The sequence below is a fragment of the Entelurus aequoreus genome, linkage group LG09 (genome assembly GCF_033978785.1).
Source record: "Entelurus aequoreus isolate RoL-2023_Sb linkage group LG09, RoL_Eaeq_v1.1, whole genome shotgun sequence".
Taxonomy (NCBI): Eukaryota; Metazoa; Chordata; class Actinopteri; order Syngnathiformes; family Syngnathidae; genus Entelurus; species Entelurus aequoreus.
Genome location: NC_084739.1, coordinates 59,113,049 through 59,136,655, shown reverse-complemented (window position 1 = coordinate 59,136,655; position 23,607 = coordinate 59,113,049). Strand labels below are relative to the sequence as shown.

At 37.8% G+C, this 23,607-nt stretch overlaps 1 protein-coding gene across 3 annotated transcripts in view; it reads left to right on the top strand.

Moving 5' to 3' along the window:
- The window catches only part of sdccag8 (SHH signaling and ciliogenesis regulator sdccag8), a 108,554-nt gene that overhangs the window by 77,966 nt on the left and 6,981 nt on the right, over positions 1–23,607 (top strand). For 2 of the 3 annotated variants that reach the window (XM_062059023.1, XM_062059022.1), the window contains exon 16: positions 3,545–3,676. In XM_062059023.1, coding sequence (XP_061915007.1) covers positions 3,545–3,676 — 132 coding nt within the window. Of the gene's footprint in view, positions 1–3,544; positions 3,677–3,758; positions 4,842–23,607 lie in introns of those variants that run through there. The other variant, XM_062059024.1, reaches the window with a different exon arrangement.

Genomic DNA, 23,607 nt, shown 5'->3' with positions numbered 1-23,607 from the left:
ACATTATACTCCCTAAATTCTGTTTTTGGCTTATAAATGCTACATTATACCTCCTAATTGCTGTATGCAGCTTATAAAATGCTACATTATACTTTCTAAATGCTATATGCAGCTTTTAAATGCTACAGTACACTACCTAAATGCTATTTCCGGCTTATAAATGCTACATTATACAGTAAATGCCATGTGCGGCTGATAAATGCTACATTAACCTTCTTGATGCTACGTGCTACTTTAAAGATTGCTACAAGATAGTTGTTAGATGCTACGCGCGGCTTAAAAATGCCACATAATACTGGCTAGATACTACCTGCTGCTTAAAAATGCTACATGATACTCACTAGATACTTTGTACTGCTTAAAAATACTACATGATGCTTACTAAATGTCATGTGCCGCTTAATAATACTATAGTACCCTCACTAGATGGTATGTTCTGCCTAATGGTGCATACTGTTCAATAAAATGGATGCTACTAACTACCGTATTTGTTGGACTTAAAGGCCTACTGAAACCCACTACTACCGACCACGCAGTCTGATAGTTTATATATCAATGGTGAAATCTTAACATTGCAACACATGTCAATAGGTCAGGTTAACTTATAAAGTGCAATTTTAAATTTCCCGCCACACTTCCGGTTGAAAACGTCTAGATATGATGACGTATGCTCGTGACGTAAACGGTTGATACGGAAGTATTGGTACCCCATTGAATACAATATAAAAAAGCTCTGTTTTCATTTCAAAATTCCACAGTATTCTGGACATCTGTGATGATGAATCTTTTGCAATTTGTCTAATGAACAATGGAGACTGCAAAGAAGAAAGTTGTAGGTGGGATCGGTGTATTAGCGGCGGACTACAGCAACACAGCCAGGAGGACAGAGATGGATAGCAGACGCGCTAGCCGCCGAACTCACCTTAACTTCCTCCGTCTCGCCGACCGCATCTGTGATCGGGTGAAGTCCTTCGTCGCACCGTCGATCGCTGGAACCCAGGTGAGCACGGGTGTTGATGAGCAGATGAGGGTTGGCTGGCGTAGGTAGATAGCTAATGTTTTTAGCATAGCTCTGTGAGGTCCGGTTGCTAAGTTAGCTTCAATGGCGTCGTTAGCAACAGCATTGTTAACCTTCGCCAGGCTGGAAAGCATTATCCGTGTATTTACATGTCCCTGGTTTAATAGTATTGTTTATCTTATGTCTATCCTTCCAGTCAGGGATTTATTTATTTTGTTTCTATATGCAGTTAAGCACGATGCTATCACGTTAGCTCCGTAGCTAAAGTGTTTCGTCGATGTATTGTCGTCACTGTGAATGTCCATTTCGCGTTCTCGACTCTCATTTTCAAGAGGATATAGTATCCGAGGTGGTTTAAAATACAAATCCGTGATCCACAATAGAAAAAGGAGAGAGTGTGGAATCCAATGAGCCAGCTTGTACCTAAGTTACGGTCAGAGCGAAAAAAGATATGTCTTGCACTGCATTCTAGTACTTCACTCTAACGTTCCTCATCCACAAATCTTTCATCCTCGCTCAAATTAATGGGGTAATTGTCGCTTTCTCGGTCCGAATCGCTCTAGCTGCATTGAAAACAATAGGAACATGTGAGGAGCCTTTCAATTGACTATGTCACGCTACTTCCGGTACAGGCAAGGCTTTTTTTAATCAGATACCAAAAGTTGCGATCTTTATCGTCGTTGTTCTCTACTAAATCCTTTCAGCAAATATATGGCAATATCGCGAAATGATCAAGTATGACACATAGAATGGATCTGCTATCCCCGTTTAAATAAAACAAATTCATTTCAGTAGGCCTTTAAGAGCGCACTGGTATATAAGTCACACACTAGATTTTAGAGAAAATTTAAATATTTTCCATATGTTAGCCGCAGATACATATATACATTGTGAAATTAATTATTTACATATCTTGTTTCCAAACGATATCTTTAACAGGGCAGTAAAATGGATGAACAAACAAAACAGACATCATTGTCATGGACCCATGAGCTGCAGAACCTAGCTCTCCAATCAGCTAAACAGACTCAATAACTCCATGGTGACATCTTGGTGAATTTACTGAGGAAGTTGGGAAACTGGAACAATAAAAATAGAATGCTATTGTAAGTAATAATACTAACACAGTGACTCGTAAACTTGTTAGCATGTTAGCTAATGCTAATAACGCTGACTTCATTACATTATGATATCACATACAAATATGCATGAAAACACTTTTACAGACATAACACATGGGACGGTTTAGTAAGTAAATGATACTTGTATAGCGCTTTTCTACCTTCAAGGTACTCAAAGCGCTTTGACAGTATTTCCACATTTACCCATTCACACACACATTCACACACTGATGGCGGGAGCTGCCATGCAAGGCGCTAACCAGCAGCCATCAGAGGCAAAGGGTGAAGTGTCTTGCCCAAGGACACAACGGACGTGACTAGGAAGGTAGAAGGTGGGGATTGAACCCCAGTAACCAGCAACACTCCGATTGCTGGCACAGCCACTCTACCAACTTCGCCACGCCGTCCGTAAGAATTGTTTTAGTTATATTGTAAAACAGACATTCACCCCGCAGCACCTGCAGTGCGCAAACTCGTCCAAGATGGCGCCAATAAAACCATCTAAGTGTAATTGCATGTGTTTTATGAAAACTATTTGCATTATGGCCATCAGCAAAGAAAAATCCATAAATTAGCCCTGGGGGCTCAAAGTTTGGGAAAAATATAGCAGTTTGTAGCCCAGAATTTACGGAAAATGATACATGCTACTCACTAGACATTCTGCCCAAAACGCAACATGATGCTCACTTCTGTAGAGGCTATGTGCTACTGACACAATACTTACCAAATGCTACATGGTATCTTCCTGCCTGACCTGTTTTCTTGTTAAACCTGATGCTACTGTCATCACAGCAGGCCTGCCTGGCTCTCCATCTGGTGTGTGTATGAGTGTGTCTGTTGTTGTTTGTGTGTGTGTATGTGTATGTGTATGACAGTGACCCTGGGCCCAGTGTTCTGTCAGCTGTTGAAGCTGTGCTGCACATTAGTCACATGACAGCCCCCAATCTGGCCGTGCCAGACCGCGCTGCCCTCACCAGCCACAGGACACACGTGCACACACAAAAAGATGTTACATAGTGTTGGCAAATCCTTAAAAACTAACAACTATTCACCTTGAATGGCCTTTACTGTGTGGGCTTTTTGCACATACTTGTTAGAGTGTGTAATTGTAGTTCAGCAGCAGTGTTGCTGTTTGGTGGGCCTCTGGCTGTTTGAGCTCCTAAGGTCCAAAACAAGTGTAGCGGCTAAAGTCCTGCTGGACGGCTTCAGCGAGGATGTGTGTACTGATGAGGCCGACCCCCGCTGCTGAGCCGCTCCATGCTGCTGAAGCAGAAAATAGTCTTGGGTTGCCCTCCAGGTTCAGATGCAAGTCGAAAATTTTAGTCGCATCTTTACCTTTGGACATTTTTAATGTCCATCAAAATAAGTAGATTTACAAGTTAACGCTACACTCTGCCCTATATAGGAGGGAAGTGGAGCAGCTTCTGGCAGAGAAGCAATACCTTGAGGACACAGTGAAGAACCTGAGAGCTCGCTGCACCAACTTGGAGGAACAATGTACTCAACATGGACACATGCACCATCGCATGAAGAACAGGTACGCACGAGCACGAATGACCACCACAGAACCATTGAAACCATTTCCAACGCTGAAAGCTAAAACTCTATTGGCATCATAGGGAGAACAGAACACATCTCTGATCAGTGAGATGGGAAAATGTTGGAGCTTCATCAAAGATCCACTGTTACGCAAAAGTGACTTTTTAATGATGTTCTAACAGTGATATGTGTCTAGCCTTTTTATGAAAAATATATCACCTTCCTCACTTGTTGAGAAAAGAGGCATTCAAAGGCTCGCTTTTTTCGTTTTTTGTGATGTTACGCAGGAAAAACCTCTGTCCTCGTGACATGATTGACATAATACCGTCTCTGACAACCCCTGCTTGATGAACTCGCCCCGTGGAAATGTGCACCACTTCAGAGGGCAGCTTTAAAAAAAAAGAAAAGAAAAAAAAAGCCACTGGAAATGCATCTCAAAGCTCTATCTATCAATTTAGGAGCTTTATGTTTAATATGGTTTATTTGTTTTGGACATGCTTAGAAAGTCAAAATAAGGAATATCACATGGTTACACTTACACAAGTCAACATGCCCTAATAGGAGGAAGAAGCAGAAGTTTGATCATTTTTCTTTAGCGACGAGGCTAACTTAGCATGATGTTGCTGTTGAAAAGTCAAGTCCCTCTCACCTCATGTTTGACGCTGCGGAGGCCCTGAGTAGTTCATTTAGCAACAGACCGTAATAATAATTTCCTGGACAGATGAGTACTTTGACCGCAAAAAACAATGTTGGAGATAGTAGTTTTAGTTTTTGTTTATTGACTTTTTTTCAACCATTATGTTAAAAAAAAGTACAAGGAACTTGTTTTATGTATTGTGTTGATATTGTTAAACTGTCATAACACACACCAAAATACATGTACAGTTAAAGGAGAACTGCACGTTATTTTTTTGAATTTTCGTTCACAATCATTATGAGGGACAGGAACACACGTCTTTTTTTAGAATTCTAAAGATGATAAAAAACGCTTGCAAAATGCGGCTCATGGGAGTCACCGTTGTCGCTTTCAAAGCCCTATAAAACAACTTCAAAACCCTCCAGCAACATTTTATATACACTGCAAGTCTATATATAATGTAGTAAGAGAAACGTTCATGACAATATGTAATATGTTCAATATTTACCCCATATTTTTGTAATTTTTTCATATTACCAGAACTTCTTTCCTCAGCGCATTTATTTCCGTTTCCATAGCAACGCACTTCCGACTCCTGGCAACAAATGAGGGTTTCCTACTACTGAGTGTGTTCTAATCATGGCAGACTTGGTAACAGACAACGAAGTCTACTATTTTTGGACAAATGAGGATTCACAACCTTATATTTTTTAATCTGAATATACGGAGGATGAAATGCTGCTTATAGAAACCAGCACAAAGACAGGTTGTTGGAGAGATTACATCAAGCAGTATTCATGCCTTTAAGAAGAGGCTGAACAAACACCTCAGTTTGTGACTGTAATCCCTTAAAGCTCAAGGACTTTTAATCATCAAACATATAGTTCATATATACCGCTGAGTAGATGCAGATCAGGGATAGGTTCTTTGAATGTATTTTCTTAAACCTGTTCCTGCAAAAGCATGATTAAATAAAGAAAAGACAGAGGGTGAAGAAAGCCGAGAAAGTGGGTTTGGCGTGTTTTGACGCTGTAAATGTGGAACTTGGAGCCAAACTATGTCAACATAAATGTGCTTACCCAAAGTCAACTTGAAAAAACTTCTCTGGCCTAAACAGACAACTGTCCATCAAGTGAGTCACTATAATTGCTTACTTAAGGTTTAATTATACATGTTAAGATGTGCCGTCAATTATTGCGTTTGGCCTAAATGTCTTTTATTTCCTAAACGCCTGTTTTCATTATTGAAGGCTGACACGCACAGCTGAAATGCATCCGTGGTTGATTGTGCCGACAGGTGCGCTCACAGCCCTATGTGCTGCGTGGTGTGACCGCATAAGCGAAGTTCTTGTCTCTCGTGCATTTTTGATGATTATTATACGGTGCCGTTTAAAATGGTTGTTTCTCCACGCAAATCCGCTGAGCTGTTTTCAACCTGCCAACAATACATAAACAATATAAAAAGACAAACCACTTAATAATGACGACAACAGCTTTAAATTTTAAGAATGCAATACAGTTCATTGCATTCTTTGCATGCAAAATAGTAATCAATGTTCATTTTGCCATCATAACATGTTTGAGATAAAAACACATATATATATATAAAATTAGTTCAAAATTAATATTCCCTGAGAAAGTTAAAATAAAAAAATTTTCTTAGTATCAAAAAATAAAACAATAAGAACAGTTTTCATTATATCAAACATAAAAAGTAGATTAGGTAGTGCCTTTAATACTGCATTTGTGGGCGGCGCGGTGGGCCGGGCTCTGGGGTTCCTGTCACTGTCCGGCTTGGCTGCGTGGGGGCGGTGGTCCCTGGTTCCCTGGGCACCACACCTACTGTTTGTGGGTTGGGCTCTCGGGGAGGCTTGGGCCGTACTCTGGCTCCCACACACACTGGGAGTCAAATGTATTGTACATGCAAATTCACATATACTCACATACATACATGCACTACCGTTCAAAAGTTTGGGGTCACATTGAAATGTCCTTATTTTCAATGAAGATAACTTTAAACTAGTCTTAACTTTAAAGAAATACACTCTATACATTGCTAGTGTGGTAAATGACTATTCTAGCTGCAAATGTCTGGTTTTTGGTGCAATATCTACATAGGTGTATAGAGGCCCATTTCCAGCAACTATCACTCCAGTGTTCTAATGGTACAATGTGTTTGCTCATTGGCTCAGAAGGCTAATTGATGATTAGAAAACCCTTGTGCAATCATGTTCACACATCTGAAAACAGTTTAGCTCGTTACAGAAGCTACAAAACTGACCTTCCTTTGAGCAGATTGAGTTTCTGGAGCATCACATTTGTGGGGTCAAATAAACGCTCAAAATGGCCAGAAAAAGAGAACTTTCATCTGAAACTTGACAGTCTATTCTTGTTCTTAGAAATGAAGGCTATTCCACAAAATTGTTTGGGTGATCCCAAACTTTTGAACGGTAGTGTACATACACACATACATAGGTACCTACGCTCCCACATACATATACAAATACAGTACATATTTACACACTCAAAGTTCTAACATCCACATGCACATTCATTATACAAACATACACATACACATACTGTACATATACATTCACTGTACAAACATACATATACACATACTGTACATATACACTCACTGTACAAACACATATACACATACTGTACATATACATTCACTGTACAAACACACATACTGTATACACATACTGTACATATACATTCACTGTACAAACACACACATACACATACTATACATATACATTCACTGTACAAACACACATATACACATACTGTACATATACATTCACTGTACAAACACAGATATACACATACTGTACATATACAAGTACATATGCACACATACACTCATGCACATAATCACGTTTCATCAAACATATATTGATGTTGTTGCCCTAGGGTAAACTGGGTATAACACATGGCACTCTGACAAAGCTTAACCTATTCTTACTATAACAATCTACAAGGTTAATGTAGGTTGCTTCTCTCTCTTCCCCTCCATTTTTCTGCATTCTTTCGTTATCATTACATATATGTATTGTTGCATTTGAACAACTGTATTGTTGATAATAAAGGCAAAGTATTGGCATTGTTCATTATCAATAGCGCTATTTCTATTGGTATTTGTATTGCTCCATTTTTAGTGTAATAATGCTCATTGTAATTTCTGTATTTTTTATTTTTTTTCGCTAACTGCTTATTTGCTATTACTTTTACTATCATATTTGTACATGTCGTATTTGCTGATGTTGCTCTATTGTAGTTGTTGTTGTTGTGTTTGCTGTTGTTGTTTTTGTCTCTCTGTCTAATTCCCCTCTTGTCCCCACAATTCCCCCCTCTGTCTTCCTTTTTTTCCTCTTTCTATCCGCCCCTGCTCCGGCCCGGCTGCACCAAATGATAATATAAATACATTTAATAAAGTCAAATACAAATAAGGCAACAAGAGAAGTATCCTACACTTCTCTTTTGTAAAGTAAATCTGAACAGCCGATATGGGCATCTACATCAACTATATGATTTGCCTGAGAAGCTGGACAGGACAAAAACATTTTTTGCACATTTGTAATGTGCAACCAGTGGTGAGTCACCAAGCAATGCGCATGCTCAGAAAAGTAGCGTCAGATTTACCGCCCGTCCGAGCACTCACTGGCAGAAATGTAGATCGGCGTCTATGCTATAGAGCAGACCTGGGCATTCTGCGGCCCGCGGGCCACATCCGGCCCTTTGTGCGTCCCTGTCTGGCCCGCGTGAGGCCAATCATAAATTACAAAATACATTTTAAAAAGTATCTATGTCGAGTGTGCAATACAACGGTGCTGCTTTTGTTTTGAAAAGTGTTATTTGTATTACTTCCGTGTGGACGTATGCGCGTGCGTGATTGTGAGTGAATGTGAACAGCTGCAATCACAAATTACAAAATAAAGTTGAAAAAACATCTATGTCGTGCGCGCAATACAACTGTGCTGCTTTTATTTTGAAAAGTGTTATTTATGTGCGTATGTCCGTGTGTAACCTGTGAGTTACAGCGACAAGTGATGCATAAAAAGAGAAAAGTTGATGACGAATGGCGTGTTTTCAACAAGACATGGACTGCCAAGCAACGTTCCCTCTAAGGTGCGCGCCTGCGCAATTGCGCGCCTGCGCAATTGCGCACTGCTCAAGCGTCCTCTGCGCACAGCAAATATATGCCGCGCACCAAATCAAATCCCATCTGAATTCTAAACAAAATAAACACATTTATTCTGTGTAATTTTGCAATGCAACTCTGAGTGACAGTGACAACAAGCTGCCCTAACGGTGTTCGTCAACACAGTTCAATTGAACACCGTTCAATTATTGTAACGTCCATCGAGATGCTTCGAGGCCAGGAATTATATCGATCACTTTATTGAGCAAAACTGTTTATATTCGGCCATAACCACACCAAAAACATGAGTAAAACACTTCTATCTCGAAAAACTAGTCATTTTCTGCCGTACAAACCAGGCCAAAACCAACTTGTCATCTGTCACCAACACGCATACCACTAAGCCACTGGTGCGTTTATGGCCACACAAAAAGTCGGACAACTCAAACACCACACAAAGTTACACTATGACTCCTCAGTCATACGTGTGCTTATTTTACTGTCATTTATTATTAATGTTATTTTTTTTTATATTAATCATGGAATGCTGTTACTAGAGAAAGTTACAGGAATGCACACTTCATCCTATGCTTACATTTCATTGTGCAACATGAGGATGTTTAAGGGGAACTAAATGTGATCTCTGAAAGGGGTACACATGATTTCCAAAGCAGTGCTTTTGGTATAAAGTTAAGTTAGGGTAAATGAAAGTATTATTATTATTATTGTTATTATTATTATTATTATTATTATTATTTATCTTACGGTATATATCAAAAATAATATTGAGCAAAATTTAATTGAAATATTGTCAATGTGGCCCTCCAGCAGTGCTCGGGTTGCTCATGCGGCCCCCGGTAAAAATTAATTGCCCACCCCTGCTATAGAGACTATAGTGGGTGCAAGTGCAAGCTATCCAAGTAGCATGTGGTTGCATGACTTGAATAACTTTGCACGACTACTTTCGTGTGGTTACTAATGAAAGGCTAATTGAACATGACAGCTCGGATAGCATTGTTAGTTTTCTACACCTTTTGGTGGCATTTGATGACTTCGCGGGAGTGAAAGAACACATCCTGGTGATCGTAATGAATAACATTTATTTTACTAACACAACTTTTGCGTTTACATTTGATAATAGATGACTTACCTCTGGACGTCCCTCAATCTGATGCTTTCTCGACAGGTGCTGCAGCATCGAATTTGTGCTATTGTGGTATGCAAGCTCCACTTTACAATGTTTGCATATGACTGTTTTTTCCTTCAATTTTAGTGTGAAGTGTTCCCACACATTAAACAACTTTTGTCGCTTCTTAATTCGCTCGTTTTGCTATGGCTCTTGTCCACTACTTTCTGCGGCGTCTGCCATTGCGAGTTATGTCGGCGAAAAAGTTTACTAAACTCATGGCGAATGATCGGACATAAACACTCTGTGCAATACCTAAACAGTCCGTGCGAAACGTGAGCTTTGACTACTAAACGAGGCAAAATACCGTAAAAACAAACAAACAAAAAAAAAACTTAACGACGCCTCGAGGCAGCAAACATTTCTGGAATACATTTTGTATTCGAATTACTTGAGTTACTCTAGTAATCGTTTCAGCTCTAGTTATTATTATACAGGTTTCGGAACATAAATTAAGTATTGTTGGCGGTTTTTGAATGTATTTTTACAGTGATATAGAGACAGAATGGATTTCTCCCATTACCTGCATTGCCAGACACCAAAAACGAGCTGATCTTTACAAATTAGAATAAAAAAACAAACTTAATTTTTATGTTTTTGTCTCTCATAAGGATTGTAGATAGGCAAAATTCCCCAAAAAGTGCGGTGATCGATACGGTGTCGGCCGATCTCACTCATGAATGATCTAAAATTAACTCACAACTTTTTGTGACTATAGTGCGCACCTGATTATAAGCTGCACCCACCCTATTTTTGGCTAAATTGTATTTCTTACATGTATTGGCCGCACAAATCAATAAGCCACAGGTGTACACTATGAATTATTGACACAGGCGCTTGTGTTCATTTACACATGTAACACGGCACTTCATTCTTCTCCTGCGCTTTGGCGTGCGGCGGTCCGGCCTCTCGGGGCCCACTAGTGGTTGTGGATTTCCATTCCGTGTGGCGGTTGTTTCGTTTTTTAAACGGTTTAAATGGTTGCATGATTGTTTTCAGCTTTGGGGCTGCGTATTGTGCATTTTGTTGTCTTCTCCAAGACAAAGGTGAGTGCATAACCCACTAAAAAGCCAACTTAATGATTGTATGAGTGCGTTTGATTTATTATGAACAATTTCATTGGTCTGATGTGACAGAGCTAAATTTATTGGCGGCATGTGTAGCTCGAGAACCTGGAAAAATCCATAAATCATCCGCAGCAGCACTGTATAAAACACAGGGTTCAAATAGTGGGGAAAAAAATAGCGCCCTTGAGACCGGAAATTACGGTAAGTGCACAATAGCGCTTCTTGGAGACGCACATTTTGTGGGAATTCAGTACAACTTCAAGGGTATTTAACTTCTTTTGTAGACCGCAGGTAAAATACGTAGCAAACAAAGAGTGATGCATAAGACAAAGCAACGGCTAAAAATGATTCCAGTACACAGTCTTTGTGTATGTGACAGAGTGTGTGTGTCAGTGTGTCACCACAGGGTGCTTGGCATGTCTCCTACCTCTGCTCATGTTTTCCAGAGTGTGTGTGGGTGTTGTCGCTCCTCCTCTCTGTAGGATCTTTACATCAGAACCTCCATTTAAAACAATAACACACACACACACACAAGTTTACGTCTACCTGTCGCCGGGTAGACGTAAGCAAAAGTTTATCATCTTCCAGCTGCCTTAAAAAAAAGCAGGCAGAACAATGTAGCTTGTCAAGGAGGGTGAAAAGTGAATGTTTCGTGTGCATGTGTGGCTTGTGTGTTTGTTTGTGCGTCCTCAGGAGGTTTGTCTGAGCGCTAATGCGTCTGCCAAACGTGGATTGGCTGGGAAGCTGGCGCCTAACTTCTCGCTTCCCCAGCTGAACTACGATAATCACTCTTGGCATTTAGTGAGTTTTATTTTCTGCTTTTGACACTTACTCTGTGGATGAATCCTCCTGGTGGATGCTTCACTTCTGCCTTTGGAGCCACTTGACCACATTTTCTTCTTGTTGTTTGTCACACAGGATTCTTTACAGCGAAGGTGTGGATGCTTGAATAGGTTTTTGCTAGTTTAGGTAACAGATACAGTATCACACTAAGTAGTGCACTCCCCACATTTCAATTACAGCATAGCTATACTATAGAAAGTCAATTTGGATATACTTTAGAGTAGTCAGTAAGGCTGGGCAATATGGCTGAAAACTATCACGATACACGGTTTTATTGTTATCGATAATTATTGATGTTATTTATCATCTATTGAAAATAAGGACCAGGTTCCTCATGTAACAACAGTTGTGTTCTTACTACAAATACTTAAATTTAAATCCAGAAAAACAACATACGCCAGTAAAAATTCAGATGTACTAAAGAGTGTGGCGCACGCACAAAGCCAAGCACATTTCTTTTTTACCCGGCAATTCAAATTGGTCCCAAGTGTCGGTGTAGCTTGACTTGCCCCCTAATGAATACGCAAATCATAGCAAAAGTAGCCATGTGCTTGAGCTCTGCATGGTTTGACCAATCACAAGTCAGTTGGAGGTGCTTCTTTCGAGTATTTCGAGTGATGTCAGAGCGATTGTCAGCCTGACATTGTCGTGTCTCCAAAAACCTTAGAAGAGGTGGGTGACTGTAAAAGTTACCCCAATTTAAATATAATTTGGGTAATTTACAGTACATCAAAATGTAAATGTATACAGTTGCCTGGTCAGATTAGAGTTTCATAAGAAAATTATGTTATTTTGATAGTCTCAGTCTGAGGAGTAAAAGTTGGCACTTTTTTCATGTGAACTGTTCCCCTCTGTGCGTCCCTAAAGTATACACAGAATTTGAAATGTGCGTACGTTAGCCATGAGGTTGGTGTGAGGCAGCGCAAGTTTCCACATCGTCAGTTTTGATACATCTCAATTTTGCGGAGAAATACGGCGTACGCCAGGTTTTTGTGCATAAACAAGCTTGTTACATGAGGGCCCAGGATAAATATATTAAATGTAAACATTTTCATTGAGAACATAACCTTCTTCTGATTATAATCCTCTCAGCTATCAAGGCAGAAAGGAAAGGAAATGTCAACACAAGCATGGAAAACACTCAATGTAAACAAAATTCTAAAATCACATTGAACATTGAACAATAACCTCCTAAAATGAAGGTGCAAAAATAAGGAATATGTATAAAGTGCAACATAATAGTGCAAAGTGTGAAAATGTAATCATAGAGAAACCTGAGAAGAAATATTTTGCAGGTTTAGTGCCAGGAAGTTACAGCTGTGTGCTAAAGGGTGAGCGTGACTAACGTGGTGTGGTATTACCTGTCTTGATGGGGATGTGCGCCTTGCATCATTTACAGAGCACATTGGTCCGGTTACTGTCCATTTAAAAAAAAACTGCTGTACTGTCGAGGTGACTATTCCTGTTTAATCCACAATTTCACTCATTGCACTCATTTTGACTTTTACTTCTCACTCCACGAAAATAATAAACCGCGAGACAACAAGATGGCGCAACCAAACATGATTGTTGACATTGTTACCTGATTGGCCGTTAGTGTGCCGCTCCCACTGATCAGTGATCACTTCCTGTATTGCTCGGTTACCAGGGAGTGAAGACCTCATGCAGCCACCCTTTATTCGCAACTGTCCAGTTTCGCAACTTTCCAGTTTCTATTGATGAAGAAGAAAAAAATAATATCAAACGCATTTTTTATTGATATGGATTACGTTTCTATTGCGATATATATTGATATTGTTTTATTGCCCAGCCCTAGTAGTCAGTGTTCAGCTTGAGTATAGATTTACTCTCCACTGAAAATAAGTCAGACAAGAATGACACTGGGTTGACTTATTTCAGATTTCTTCTCAATGAACCGCAGCACCTTCGTGCAGCACCACAGCATCACGCTTGCACCGCCATACTTGACTGTAGGCATGCTAAGGACCATGCTACCCACGTGTATTTACACAATAATTTCTGTTGACTCACTTTTAGTGGATAGGGAATCTATACTGATATACAAGCTGTACATTGACTACTCTAAAGTATATCCCAGTTTAATTTCCATAGAACTGTTTACTCACAGGATGTAATGACATCGATAGCATTGCTAAAAGAACACATCTAATGCACACCTGAATCTCCACACTGTGCATGTGTCACCCTCTACGTGCTGCTCGGTCCCCCGCGGGCCCTGAACGCACCACCCGGGGGGCTTCAAGGTGTACACTCTAACAAGTAGACGCGCGCAGCCTCGCCATCCAGTATCCTACAACACACGCCTCCCTCCCCTGCAATCTGTGGCGTGAAGAGCGGAGCGAAACATTTGGAAAATCAGCTTGATGTATTTTTACCGGGCCGAGACTCCTGCCAAACTACACAGGGGTTGTTTAACACGCACTTTATTATTTATTTGGACTATTTCTGTGCTGGTGCGGTGGAGGATGATGATGAAGGGATGGAGCGGGGAAGCGACACAGAGGCTGTTACTGTAAATCATTATTTAAAGTTGACATATTAGCCAGGAAATTACTCTTAACATGTCTTCTGCAATCAAAACAAATAGAAATGTTGCTGTTTAAACAACACTAATGACCGCCAATATACACAATAATAATGACTTTGCAAAGATAGTAATGCTGCTCACTTATCACAATGCTGATCATAATGTTGTAGTTGAACACAATAATTAGCAAATTGTTCAATTTATACCTTAAATGTTATTTATTTTGCACTATATTGTTCTTTATTTCTTGAATTCTATTTGTTGACAAAAAACTAAACTAAATGTTTTATTCATATTCACATTTTTGCTTGCACTGATTAGATTTTCATGTCCGTTTTTTTTATGAGATGAGTACAGTAGTTTAAAGCTAGAGTCAGGAATTGGGCCTTTTTTTAAATACAGATGAAAGTTATTGTCAAACATTTTAATAGCGAATAATAATAATTTTCTGAATTTTTTGCCTCTATAATATTATGAAATGTGACTTTTACTTGATGCAAGGAGCCAGTAATTTGGACAGAATAAATAAAAAGCTGTCTCTTTTAAAATAGTAATACCAAACTACTGTGCAACCACATTAAAATAAATGTTAAAGTATACTTTTTTAATATTTTGTCAAATGTAATTTAAACTGAATATTTTTATTTTTATTTAAAATAAAAACATTTTTTATTTCTGCACATGTTGACTTGATGGAAGAATATTTAATGAAGAATGAAAAATAAACATTTTATTGTTCAGGTTTATTATAACTTTTTGCAAAAATTTGACAGACCAGACAATAAAGTGTTTTCTTTTGTTTGTTTTTCAAAATAAGAGCCCTGCTTTAGGAAAAAACTGTTAGATCTTGTGTCCATTGGGCGCTCTTCATCATCACTGCTCCTCTTCCTCGCCTTCTGTCTCTCGCTCGTCTTCCAAACATCTCGGCCTCTTCTTCTGCAGCGAGCGCCACGCAACCTTTAGTCAGCTCACAGCTGCTCACCGCCCGCCTCACCAATTATCACCACACACACTGAGGTCACACACACTTATCCACTATGTGTGCGTGCGTGTGTGTGTGTGTATGTGTGTGTGGTGTAACATATATGCGCAGATGTGTGTGTAGATCCACAGGCTTGACTGGGCCATATGGGCTCTATGAAGAAGGATGGTGCGTGCGTCTGGAGGAGGGATGGCGGGCCATGTGCGGCATGAGCTGTGCAAGCAGTTGTTCAGTTGTGTGTGTGTATGTGTGTGTGTGTGAATGTGTGTATTTGTGCGCGGGCGCACCAGAGGCTGCAGGAGATTGCTTAATGGAACAAATGGTCGTGACGGGCCGGGGGAAGGAAGAACAGGCTTGCTGATACCGCGGGCACACTGCGAGCCCACGGCAAGGGCTGCTTCATCTGGGCTCCTGCCACACGCATACACACACACACACACACACACACACACACACACACACACACACACACACGCATACACACACGTTACAGTGTGCTGCCATGCCCCACTAGCTAAAATGATCGCTCCTTGCAAAACTTTTAATTTGCAAATGAAGTTAGCAGCAGAAGAAAACAAGACTCATCACTTTGTGATTCCTTGTGTGTGTATGTGTGTGTGTGTGCGTGTGCGTGCGTGCGTGCATGTACATTTTACTTATAAAGTGCTTTTCACAGATAAAATCACAAAGCGCTGTACAAAACATAGGTGAATTAAAACAACAATTCAGTTAAAACAACAGGGAAAACATAAAAAAGATAAAAAGTGGATTGAAAATGATAGATAAAAGGTGCATTAACTAAAAGCTTTACTACAAATAGAAGTCTTCAAATGTTTCTTAAAAGTGTCAACACAGTCAAGCTCACGGAGGGATTGGTCCAGGTTATTCCAAAGTTTGTGAGCTATAGCCTGGAATGCCAGGTCTCCACAGGTTTTGAAATGTTTTTTCAGATCCTTAGGAGACCCTGGCCTGAAGACCAGAGGCTGTGCCCTGAAGTGTAGGGGCATAACGTGTGTGTCCCCTTTATCCACTGGTGTCTCCTGTTAAACTTAGTAAGCTTTTTAACTGTTTGTCAAATATAAACATATTTACAGTCGTTATTAGATTATTATCTTATTAGATCATGTTCCTAATGAGACTCTCGTTACACCGCAGCCTAGAAAATTTTTTTGCAAATTAATAATTTATACACTCATTGATGCAATTATTTTTTTGTTTTTTTTTCTACTCTTGCACTCATCATCAGCCTGTTATGTCTCCTTTACCAATGTATGAAAACAAGACTAAAGTAGGACTATAAGTTGTAGAGAAACAAAATAAATGCAAACTACTTTGTCACACCTTAGCAATCAATAATAATGATAACAATAATAATTAAAGGGATGATATTAATCTTTTTTTGGGGGGGGGGGGTGGGCTTAAATTGCACTTTTTAAAATACCCAAAGACACAAGAACAGAAGCAAGCGCACCAAAGGGGGAAAACAAAGTGTTTTTAAAAAGCATGATAAAAGAGATGCTATAATTGATCATTTGTAGGTTATATTGTCACTGTCCAATGATACGCTTGTATTTTTCTTTGTATAGAAAACATTTTTTTTCTTTCAGATAAATAATCAAAAAACTGAAAAATTAGTAGTCGTAAAAAGAAGATACCCACTGCTAATATTAAAATGTATGAAGAATAAAATATTCCAAGTCTAACCATGAACATTTGTAACTCACACAAGTGTCAAAAGAAGCTTACCGCTGTAAAAACAGTAACACTATTATTATATTATATTATTTCTCCAAACACACCTTATTGGTGTCAGTGTAGTAGATAAAGCAAAAGCCAAAAACATTCACAGAGTTGATCATTTGGCTCAAGTCAGTCCAATGCGTTATACCGTAGTTTTTCAATAAATTGTGGTTCAATTCCAATTTACTGTGCTTGCCTGTCATTGGACCGTTAAGTTAAGAGTTAAAGTACCAATGATTGTCACACACACACTAGGTGTGGCGAAATTATTCTCTGCATTTGACCCATCACCCTTGATCACCCTCTGGGAGGTAAGGGGAGCAGCCACCTGCTGTTGACTATACTGTATCATATCTTTACCTGCACTGTCACTCTGTATGCGTCTATGCTGAGACGTGAGTCGCAAGTTAGTCAGGTGACTTGCCAGCAGTGTAATCACTTCCCGTCTTGACCTCTAGATGGCGGCCATCCCCCGTTCTCCCTCTCCTCTTCTTCTCTCGTTGCTTCTTGCGTCTCGGTGTGGCCCAGCTGGCCTCAGCAGCCGCCAGCCAGCGCTTTGGCGGCCTGCTGACGAGAGTGCGCTGTCAAACGGTGGTGGCGTTACAGCTCCATCGTGCACACGCGCACACACATACGCGCGCACGCATTTGCAGCTCAGATGTGAAGCTGTAGCCAGAGGCCTCGCAATCTGCAGTGTTAAGTGTGCAAAGTCGGCGAGGCCGCTTGTAAAAGTACAACCTGCTGCTGCAGCGGCAACTAACACTGAATGTTGTTAACACGCCTGCAGCACACACACACACATACACACACACACACACACACACACACACACACACGGTGAACACGCACATGGAGACCCTATTAAAGCACTTTTTTTAAAATTCACTTTTAGCTGAGTTTGGTGTAAAACAAAGTAAGAGCAAGTAAGCCACATGTGAAGAAATTCTGTTTGAAGGCAGAATAATGAGGAGTTAAAAGTAAAAATAAAAGTGGGATATTTTAGAACATGACAAATAAGTAGTAGCCTCAATGAGTGTTTTAATGTGTTGATACTGGAATGGTTGGAATCATTTGAGAAATGTCAAACTTTGGAAAATTCACCATGAATTTTATGAAGAACTTTTGCCCTGAAAAATGTGGAATTTTATTCGAACTGGGAATTTTTGTCGTGTGTAAAATAAGTTCTGCGTCAGTAATGTGTGAATGTTAATGGTAGAGAAATTAGTAGCAATTTTTCAGTTCAAATTAGAGATGTCCGATAATGGCTTTTTTGCCGATATTCCGATATTGTCCAACTCTTAATTACCGATTCCGATATCAACCGATACCGATATATACAGTCGTGGAATTAACACATTATTATGCCTAATTTTGTTGTGATGCCCCGCTGGATGCATTAAACAATGTAACAAGGTTTTCCAAAATAAATCAACTCAAGTTATGGAAAAAAATGCCAACATGGCACTGCCATATTTATTATTGATGTCACAAAGTGCATTATTTTTTTTAACATGCCTCAAAACAGCAGCTTGGAATTTGGGACATGTTTGTCGTTCTTGTTTGGTGTGGGTTCACAGTGTGGCGCATATTTGTAACAGTGTTAAAGATGTTTATACGGCCACCCTCAGTGTGACCTGTATGGCTGTTGACCAAGTATGCCTTGCATTCACTTGTGTGTGTGAAAAGCCGTAAATATTATATGCAGTGCCTTTAAGGCACGCCCCCAATATTCTTGTCTGGGTGGAAATCGGGAGAAATTTGTGAGAATGGTTGCCCCGGGAGATTTTCGGGACGGGCACTGGAATTCGGGAGTCTCCCAGGGAAATCGGGAGGGTTGGCAAGTATGACTGGGAGACGCAACTGCTCTGTACTTCTCCCTACGTCCGTGTACCACTCCGTACAGAGGCGTTTTAAAAAGTCATACATTTTACTTTTGAAACCGATACCGATAATTTCCGATATTACATTTTAAAGCATTCATCGGCCGATGATATCGGCAGTCCGATATTATCGGACATCTCGAGTTCAAATGGAAAAAGTGGGAATTTCTTCTGAATGTGAGAACACTGTTGGCCTGAAGATCCTGCGTGAAATATTCATGTTTTGAAGCTGGAGGGATTTAAATCAGTTGGCAAATAGGGAAAAAGTAATCAAATCCATTTATGTAAATTAAAGGGGAATTGCACTTTTTGTGGGGGAATTTTGCCTATCATTCACAATCTTCATGTAAGACAAGATCAAATGTGTTTTTCTTTTTTAAAATGCATTCTGAATATTAAATAAATGCAATCCAAAGTCTTCTTACAATGGAACCTATAAGAGTTGCTCTATTTTGCCTATAAAGCCCTTAAAAACAGGTTTATATGTAAGTATATATGTAATGTAATAACAGGCACATTTATAACATGTAATATTTACATATTTTATATTTATTTTAAGCATACGCGGCGCATTAATTTCAAAAACGCTTTTTTTTTCAACATCACTGATTATTACTCACTGCAGACTTCATGAGAGTCAACAAACACAATAAAACATCACTCACTGTACAATGTCTGCTGTTAGTTGGATACAGACTGCTAGGATGTTCATATATTCCCATTTAGATGAAGAATGACTTATAATCCCCAAAAAGGAACCAAGTGTCTTTTCGTGTCGTTCTCACCCCTGCCAGGTCTGAATTGTCTGTCAATGATCTAGAATAAACTTTCACGAGCACCGATGTGAAGAAGCAGCTCACCAGTAAATAATGTCAACATTTGCACACAGGAAGTGATGACGGCGCCGCCATAAATAATTTGTCTGCGTTAGCGCTTATAATAACAATATCACTAATACTTGGTTATTATTCAAATGGGATGGCGTGGCCCAATTGGGAGAGCGGCCGTGCCAGCTACCTGAGGGTTCCTGGTTCAATCCCCACCTTCTACCAACCTCGTCACGTCCGTTGTGTCCTTGAGCAAGACACTTCACCCTTGCTCCTGATGGGTCGTGGTTAGGGCCTTGCATGACAGTTCCCGCCATCAGTGTGTGAATTTGTGTGTGAATGGGTGAATGTGGAAATGGTGTCAAAGCGCTTTGAGTACCTTGAAGGTAGAAAAGCGCTATGCAAGTATAACCCATTTATCATTTATCATAAATCACAAAATGTAAATTGAGTATTGTTGGCGCCTTTTGGATGTTTTTTTTTATTGGGTTTAATGGGCGTGATGGAGGATCTCCCATTGGCTCCTTTGAAAGCCGACTTTTAATTACGAGTTAGAATGCATTAAAAAAAATACATCCGTCGTCACGTAATGATTGTGAATAGACACAATTCCAAAAAGGAGTTAACACTTTTTAATGCAATAATACTACACTACAACATTACACTTTTATTGGAAAAATACTACACTATTCTTGTACTATTTAAAGATAACACTATAATGTTACACGGTATTGTAAAAATGCATTATAATGTTACACTTTCATGTAAAGATACATTATAATGTTACACTTTCATGTTATAATGTTACACTTTCATGTAAAGATACATTATAATGTTACACTTTCATGTAAATATACATTATAATGTTACACTTTCATGTTATAATGTTACACTTTCATGTAAAGATACATTATAATGTTACACTTTCATGTAAAGATACATTATAATGTTACACTTTCATGTAAAGATACATTATAATGTTACACTTTCATGTTATAATGTTACACTTTCATGTAAAGATACATTATAATGTTACACTTTCATGTAAAGATACATTATAATGTTACACTTTCATGTTATAATGTTACACTTTCATGTAAAGATACATTATAATGTTACACTTTCATGTAAAGATACATTATAAAGTTACACTTTCATGTAAAGATGCATTATGTTACACTTTATTGTAAAGATAACACTATAATGTTGCACTTTCATGTAAAGATGCATTATAATGTTACACTTTATTGTAGAGATGTATAATAATGTTACACTTTATTGTAAATATGCATTATAATGTTACACTTTCATGTAAAGATGCATTATAATGTTACACTTTATTGTAAAGATGCACTGTTACACTTATTGTAAAGATACACTATAATATTACACTTGATTGTAAAGAAACACTATAATATTACACTTTATTGTAAAGAAACACTATAATATTACACTTGATTGTAAAGATACACTATAATGTTACACTTGATTGTAAAGATACACTATGTTACACTTAATTGTAAATATGCATTATAATGTTACACTTTATTGTAAATATGCATTATAATGTTACACTATTGTAAAGACAACACTATAATGTTACACTTTATTGTAAATATATACTATAATGTTACACTTTATTGTAAATATGCATTATAATGTTACACTTTATTGTAAATATGCATTATAATGTTACACTTTATTGTAAAGATACACTATACAGTTGGACTTTATTGTAAACAGTGCTGGTGCTAGGAATTTTCAAAATGGGTTCCCACTTTTTTGTAAGCGTTTTGAAAACAAATGATAAATGTATGCATTATCCTGTTATATCTCACATTCTATATTGTGTTTTGGAAAAAGGTTGTCATAAACGTTACTTAATTCATTAAAAAAATAATACAAAAGAAAACAAATTTGAATGCATATGTAAATGTATTCAGTTATAAACATTCATTCACTTTCTTCTTTCCTTCATGGATCTAAACTTTACCGCTGCCGGTATTTTTTTCTATATTTGTATTTAATAAGTTGTAGTAGAAAATGGATGGATAGTTATATTTATTTCAGTATAAAAGTGTAAAAAGTTTTTTGCATTTCGGTCATGAAATGATGATAATCTTGCATACATACATTATTTATTTAACGCTTAAATCTCTAGACTCTACATCAACTTCATATTCTAATTTAAAAAAAAAATGTATATTGTTTTTTTGTTTTCTGCCCTTTTTGTCAAAGAAAACTATGTTTTTTTATGGCAAACACACAAAATATGCAAAATCTTCCACAAAAAAATATTTTTAAAACTGGAATATTTGATGTGAAGTATTCAGAGCCTCAGATATGTCAATAATTCATAAAAACATTGATTTTGATTCAATATTATGTTTAGAGCAATAACAGTTTTAAAGAAAAAAACAGCTTTGTTTTTTTAGTCAACATTGCAACTTTTTCTAAATTACATTTCACCTGCCATAAAAGTAAAACAACAACAACCAAAAAAACATATAATCTTACACTTTATTGTAAAAATACACTACAATGTTACACTTTATTGTAAAGATTCACTAGTATGTTACACTTTATTGTAAAGATACACTATAATGTTACACTTTATTGTAAAGATGCATTATAATGTTACACTTTATTGTAAAGATACACTATAATGTTACACTTTATTGTAAAGATGCATTATAATGTTACACTTTATTGTGAAGATGTATTGTGATGTTACACTTTATTGTAAATATACACTGTAATGTTACACTGTATTAAAAATGTACACTATAATGTTACAATTTTGTAAAGATGCACTATAATGTTACACTTTATTGTAAAGATGCATTATAATGTTACACTTTATTGTAAAGGTACATTATAATGGTACACTTTATTGTAGAGATACACAATAATGTTACTTTATTGGAAATATGCATTATAATGTTACACTTTCATGTAAAGATGCATTATATTGTTACACTTTATTGTAGAGATACACAATAAGTTACACTTGATTCTAAATATGCATTATAATGTTGCAATTTCATGTAAAGATGCATTATAATGTTAAACTTTATTGTAAAGATGCACTGTTACACTTATTGTAAAGATACACTATAATGTTACATTTTACTGAAAAGATACACTATAATGTTACACTTTATTATAAAAAATACACTACGGTATGTTACAGTTTATTGTAAAGATGCATTGTTACACTTTATTGTAAAGATACACTATAATGTTACAGTTTATTGTAAAGATACATTATGATGTTACACTTTATTGTAAAGATGCACTATGTTACACTTTATTGTAAAGATATACTATAATGTTACACTTTATTGTAACAATATATTATGTTACACTTTATTGTAAAGATGCATTATAATGCTACACTTTATTGTAAAGATGCCTCATAATGTTACACTTTTTTATTGTAAGGATGTTACACTGTTGTAAATATACATAAATAATGTGACATAATGCTAAATCAGCAAAGTATTTAAATATTTGCCAATAATGATGTCATATTTTCTTATCCTAGCATGACAAGATGTAATAAATTAGAAGATGTATTTATTTTGATGATTTACTGAAGTCAATAGCAACGATATCAACTTTATCATGCTGGTGTAATTATCTTTATTATTATTATTAGTATGTTCTCCAGTCAGTCATGCATGTTAGCATAGCCACACCTAGCATGGCATATTATGTGTACGTGTGTGTGTGTGTCATGTGTAGCATGTATACCCCTGGCAGTGTTTTTGTAGTGACAAGTCTGCTACACCCCACACCTTTTTTTTTTTTTACCAAATATTTTCCTTCACTCTTTGCCTGCAGAACATTTGCAGCCACCTGTAAATAATCTCACACTTGCTGTGCGCCACAACTACTGCACGCCACTGAGGTGTGTGTGTGTGTGTGTGTGTGTGTGTGTGTTGTAATTAATCTCTTTAGCAGTAGCAGTCAGTAGAATGTGTGTTGGATGTGCAGCGTTTCATTATGAAAACTGTCGGGGGAAATTAGTGCAAAGTGCCCCCCAGCTAAACCTGCTTTTATTTTTTTAT